Source organism: Salmo salar, chromosome 01 (assembly GCF_965601325.2).
Source record: "Salmo salar chromosome 01, fSalSal1, whole genome shotgun sequence".
In the NCBI taxonomy this organism is placed as follows: domain Eukaryota; kingdom Metazoa; phylum Chordata; class Actinopteri; order Salmoniformes; family Salmonidae; genus Salmo; species Salmo salar.
Window position 1 is genome coordinate 62,391,758 of NC_138291.1, and position 6,581 is coordinate 62,398,338.

General features: G+C 42.6%; 1 protein-coding gene across 1 annotated transcript; it reads right to left on the minus strand.

Moving 5' to 3' along the window:
* Positions 1-584: 584 nt before the first annotated feature.
* LOC106607006 (elongation factor 1-alpha, somatic form) lies at positions 585-5,537 on the minus strand. The gene is made up of 8 exons (XM_014203539.3): positions 5,279-5,537; positions 3,824-3,990; positions 3,388-3,567; positions 2,868-3,164; positions 2,509-2,659; positions 2,167-2,423; positions 1,511-1,745; positions 585-1,379 (listed from the first exon to the last, which is right to left on the minus strand). The coding sequence occupies exons 2-8, from the start codon at positions 3,965-3,967 to the stop codon at positions 1,255-1,257; spliced, it is 1,389 nt and encodes a 462-aa protein (XP_014059014.1). The 5' UTR covers positions 3,968-3,990; positions 5,279-5,537; the 3' UTR covers positions 585-1,254.
* Positions 5,538-6,581: the final 1,044 nt, after the last annotated feature.

Genomic DNA, 6,581 nt, shown 5'->3' on the forward strand with positions numbered 1-6,581 from the left:
GACCTAACTTGCTTACCACTTTTTCGATGTGGTTTCTTCCTTCAGACACCATGTATATAGCCTCGCTATTGTTATCTTACTGCTTCTGTTTAATTATTTTTTTACTTTCATTTTCAATTTTTTACTTATCTATTTTTACTTAACACTATTTTTTCTTAAAACATTGTTGGTTAAGGGCTTGTAAGTAAGCATTTCACTGTAAGGTCTACACCTGTTGTATTCAGTGCATGTGACAAATCAAATTTGATTTGAAGATGACATCTTCCTTAATATTTGGTCAAGATTCATTTTGTGTATGGTTTCCTAGAAAAAGGTGGTGGCTCAAGTAACCCTTCGGCTCAAATTACTTCACTCCCCTACTGTCCATTCTGTCTATACACACCATTCAAATACATTCTGTATATATTTACATTCTGGTTCTGACATTGCACGTTCTGATATTGCTCAACCTGATGTCTTTATTCATTTTTTATTGTGTGTATTGTTATTGTATTGCTAGATATTGCTGCATTGTCGGAGTGAGAAACAAGCATTTTGTGCACCTGCGATTACATCTGCAAAAACTGTGTACGTGAACGTTCTGGTTGGTTGAAACATCTTTAATGTCATGAACAGGGCTTCTGCCATCTTGAACAGAGTAAGATGTAACAGCTTCTGCCAATTAAAACATTTTCCAGTGCAAAGTTAACAAAACGCCAATTAAAAGTGCTTGGAGAGTCAACAATTGGTCTGCTCAGTATGCCTAGAGTGAGACAAATGTAAAATGTTTAGCTTTTTTGTTTACTTTAAAGCTATAATAAAACATACACTTAACTTTTCTCAAATGTTCTACTTATAAGAGTTTTAAGTTGTATTACCATAGGCTGCTATAAAGCACCAGGTAGTTTACAAACAAACACTTAAAGCAAGACAACAGACTGTGTGAAGAGTGAGTTATAACTGCGCCCCTCTATGGTTAAAATATCTCACACGGGGGACATGGTCATTCACTTATTTAACAGTACACGTTTAAAACTAGCAATGTGCTATTACAACGTAAATACATATGAATCTAGCCACTTTGAAATGGGAGTAAGAACAAACACTGTCTTAAGGACTAGGCTTATCTTTTTCTTTCCTTCTGATACTTTTGCGATGCATTGTGATTATTAACCAGTCCTTGACTATGGAGTTGAAGCAGCCAATAGGGGGGTGGGGTTGGGTGACCACTGTCCTGCCATGGGTGACTCTGGAGTCGGCAGCGCAGCACAACATTCATTTGGTCTTCTGGGCCTTCTGGGCGGACTTGGTGACCTTGCCAGTGGAGGGAGCTTTCTTCTCCACACCCTTGATCACCCCGACTGCCACTGTCTGGCGCATGTCACGCACTGCAAAACGACCTGCAGAGAGAGAGAGCGAGCGAGAGAGAGAGAGAGAGGATGTCAGATCAATGGTAACTTCAAGGGAGAGTGGAATGATTTTCAAAGAATTCCAACCAGGCCCAAGAGAACTACTACCCAACAATACTCACCCAGTGGAGGGTACTCAGAGAAGCTCTCCACACACATGGGCTTCCCCGGGACCATATCCACAATGGCGGCATCCCCAGACTTCAGGGCCTTGGGGTTGTCCTCCAGTTTCTTGCCTGAGCGACGGTCAATCTTCTCCTTGAGCTCAGCAAACTTGCAAGCGATGTGGGCGGTGTGGCAGTCCAGCACCGGGGCATAGCCAGCACTGATCTGACCAGGGTGGTTCAGGATGATCACCTAAAGGAGGGAACATCAGACACAGTTAACATGGTTGTTCTGTCAACACCTGTATCAGCACTGATGTGGTAACCATGACATTCAATGTTGGCCCCTTTTCTGCCAAAAATAGTTCCCCACAGCTCATCACACTGTGCCACAAATATATATCTGTGAGAAAGAGAAATATGGGATATTAATAGTAACTATTAAGCTGTATCATCGCCACAAATACTTTTATCCATGTGATCAACTTGTAAGTCGCTCTGGATAAGAGCGTCTGCTAAATGACTTAAATGTAAATGTAAATGTAATCATTACTGTGTATCATACTTAAACATAATAATTATTTGTAGTTGTATGACTTTTGGTTCTATGGTTTTTACACCTCTACAGTAGTTTGTGTGTGTGTGTGTGTGTGTGTGTGTCTGGCCCTGCCCACCTGAGCAGTGAAGACGGCTGCCTCCATTGGGGGGTCGTTCTTGCTGTCTCCGGCCACGTTGCCACGGCGAATGTCTTTGACGGACACGTTCTTGACGTTGAAGCCCACATTGTCTCCGGGCATTGCTTCGGTCAAAGCCTCGTGGTGCATCTCCACAGACTTCACTTCGGTTGTCACGTTAACAGGGGCAAAGGTCACCACCATGCCTGGCTTGATCATACCCGTCTCCACACGGCCCACGGGCACTGTGCCAATTCCTGAGTGAGAGAGGATAAGAAAGTGAGCGTGACAGATGTATCATCATTATGGATGGACAGCCTCTAGGGTGGGTGTGATGCTCACCTCCAATCTTGTAGACATCCTGCAGGGGCAGGCGGAGGGGCTTGTCGGTGGGGCGGGATGGGGGCTGGATGGCATCCAGAGCTTCCAGCAGGGTGGTCCCGGACGAACTGCCATCCTTCCTGGTGATCTTCCATCCCTTAAACCAGGTCATCTGAGCATGCAGGAGACAGGAGTTAGCAGTATGTTCAAAGCAAAGTTATGAAGTGTGCTGTGCTAAACATTGACGTACTTTCTTCAAATTAAAGTGGAGAGCAGATTATATTACATATCGTCATAGATGGCTCACTGTGGTTGCAACGCTATCCTAGAATAATGACCAAAAATAACAAGAAATGCGCTTTAGTTTTGTGCTTACGTACGTTAGGACTGGCCTCTAGCATGTTGTCTCCGTTCCAACCAGAGATGGGAACAAAGGCTACCATATCCGGGCTGTAGCCGATCTTCTTGATGTAGGTGCTGACTTCCTTCACAATCTCCTCATAGCGCTTCTGGCTGTAGTTGGGCTCAGTGGAGTCCATCTTATTGATTCCCACGATCAGCTGCTTGACCCCCAGGGTGTAGGCTAGGAGGGCATGCTCGCGGGTCTGCCCGTTCTTTGAGATGCCCGCCTCGAATTCACCCACGCCGGCCGCCACGATCAGCACTGCACAGTCTGCCTGTAAACACCAGAACATGGGAATAATGCATACAATAAGTTTTCAAAAAAGTCATATGCTACGAAGGCACTTTACGACTACTGAAGTTGTCTGGGGTTATAGTACAGCTATAAGCTAACCTTGAAAACCAAAGCTGCAAGTTTAATAATAGACTTCCAGTCCCTGCAAGTGAAGACCTGGCAATTGTCTGTGTGTAAGGAAAGACTGTCATTGTGGTTCAGACCTGGGAGGTTCCAGTAATCATGTTCTTGATGAAGTCCCTGTGTCCGGGAGCATCGATAATGGTGACGTAGTACCTGCTGGTCTCAAACTTCCACAGTGAGATGTCAATGGTAATGCCACGTTCCCTCTCTGCCTTCAGCTTGTCCAGCACCCAGGCATACTTAAAGGATCCCTTCCCCATCTGAGAAAAACACACATCACTGGTTATAAACATGTTACTGAGGAGTAACATGGTAGTGAATTTTACTCCCAAGATGAAGGATTGTCGCATTTTTGACACATATTGTTAATATCATGTCTATCTTTAAGTAGCCTATAAAGATGATTGGATAATACAATATAACAGCAGTCTACAAACCCTTTTCATAACACGTCGGCTAACAGAAGAACGGACTATCAAGAGTTGATTGCAAAGTACAGTACGAACTCCTACTCACCTCAGCAGCCTCCTTCTCAAACTTCTCGATGGTCCTCTTGTCAATGCCACCGCACTTGTAGATCAGGTGGCCAGTGGTGGTGGACTTTCCAGAGTCCACGTGGCCGATCACCACAATGTTGATGTGAAGCTTTTCCTTGCCCATGGTCAAAGTGACAGTGAGAGAGTCTGCAAACGGAAAACGCAGCACGGTCAATGGATCTTAAGGGATTTCCTTGGCAAAAACACAGCAGGGAATAGATTGAATTATAGCACAAGGACACTACAACTGACTTGCCATTGCGTAACAGCCCCAGCAGCTACTGCCTCAGTATAACTTCTAAGGGCAAGCACAGTTTACACACACACAAACAATTTCACATATTTGTCACCACGAGACAAATAAGCAATCACTTAATGTCAGCAAATTGGGCATCACGTCAGTGGGCACAGAATTGTGTCAAGCTCAAGACACACTGACAGTTTCTTCCCTCGCCTCACATCCCTCCACATACCTCTCTTCTTCCACTTAGCAGGCCAGCTAGTTATCCCTCCTTTCCTCTGCCACCACAGCTCAGCTCAGTAATGAGACATTGAGACGATCAGATCTTATGTCACTGAATATCCTCCGCATTCCGTATCAATTTGCTAACTATAGCCTCACAGATAGTCCTCCATTTTGTCATGATCCTTGCCATTGGAAGTGCAGCAGCCATTTCTGAAGCCAGACAACTGCATTGGATGCATGCACAGGTTAAATGAAGGGGAATAACGTGTCAACAATTTCTGGCTTTACTAGGGCAGTAGTGTGGATTCCTTTTCATTGACTTACAACATGACAATGACAGATAAACAAGATCATCACAAATTCACCTAATTTTGCAATTGCCACAATCAACACCCTAGGTTATTTATTTATGACATAACATTTCATTAACTGAGTAATGTATGGAAATTGTTACAGTAGCCAGTTCTGCAAGATTATCTATGTGCACTGGGAGCTGATACCAGATATAATCACAACTGACAGTTATTTTTACTATAAAATTCTGGTAGCTTTGCAATAGTTTATTTTTCTTTGCAATAGTTTTTTTTCTCCACTGTTCATTTTCCTTTGCTGTCCATGTATTAAAGAATAGGTGACTAGAAAACGGGGGCGTGTGCTACAATTAGCAGCGCGACCAGATAATTCTAAGGAAGTCTAGGGGATTTATCAGGCTTTTCGAGCTCTCCTTCTGCCTCTGCCGCCATGTTCTCATCCCTCTGTTTACTGGAATAGACTATCTATGCGCATTAGCGGCCGACTGTCGGCTTCCAGCGTCAATACAATATTCACACGCACACAAACATTACGGACAACAATATTATAAGGACACATTGAAAATAGAAAAAGATAATTCAATCATTCGCCATTTACAGTATTGCATTTGAGAGCAATTTATCAAAGGGTGAAATATTATCGGGAACTGTTGCCTACCTGCTCAAACGACAGTCAAGTTCGGTGCTGAATGAAAGACCGTGTGTAACGAGATGCTGATCCGCTTATATCCCAGACAGTAGGGAGTTATGCAATTGCGCTCAATTCTCATGCCCCCTCCTAGACCGTTCTAGACAGAGCATCAGAGCAAGGGAACGAGTAGATGAGGCACACTCAACTCCGTTTTCTTACATTGAGCCACAGTTGAGTGATGATAACAGGTCCCGCGTTTTGCTAGCGACAACATTGAGCCGCCATCAGTCCATACTTGTAAAAATTGTAATTATGAAAACTCCTACCTGTACCTATGTTTGTCCTGTACAACCGCAGTCTTCCGCGTGGTGCTGAAATTCATACTGTTTATAAACACTTTTATCGAATACAACTCCTGACTTTTTCCTCATTTGTATTGCTCAACTTAATTTGAATTCGTCAATGAAAGTGTATTTTTCCTCAATTAGGGAACGAGCGATTAGGGATATAATCCGTACAAGTATTTTTTTAGATAAATAATAATTGTGTATAAACTAAATAAGGTCCTATAAATAAGACCGACCCTATAACATATGCATGGACTCCTGAACATGAGGTCCTGCTATGGAAGTAAATTAGAGACATAATGTATTGTGTAGGCATGTAAAGTATGACTTGCACATGTAAAATATGAGTTGCACCTGTAAAATCAGTTTTGTAGTTTCAAAAAATATTTGCAAACATGTAAATTATTTTGAGAATAAATGCAGCAAAACTCGCAAACACGTAACGTGATGTGTGAAAAAATACAACACTTGCAAACATGTAACTTGATATGTGAATAAATTCAATACGAGTTGCATGCATGCAACTCGATTTGAGAATGAATGCAACTCATTTACAACAATTGCAACTGGTGAATCTTCTGTTTCGTAAGAGCTGCTCTGCAAGCAAGTGTACCACATGGGGATGTGTGAAACGTACTCCTCAGCGGGCAGTGTCCCCACTAGCGCAAGCGAATAGCTAGCTTTTCATACTGTATATAAGACGCTTCAGGAGGGCGGTCACATGTGCTAGCGAGGCAGAGGTCCCGAGTTCTCGCCAGGTATGGACCAAATCGGAAGTGGAACCACTGATCAGTGGTGTAAAGTATTTAAGTAAAAATACTTTAAAGTATTACTTAAGTCGTTTTTTGGGGTATCTGTACCTTACTATTTATATTGTTAACAACTTTTACTTTTACTTCACTACATTCCGAAAGAAAATATTGTACTTGTTACTCCATAAACGATTTTTCTTTTGAAAAAACCCTAATGTTAAAAAAAGGATA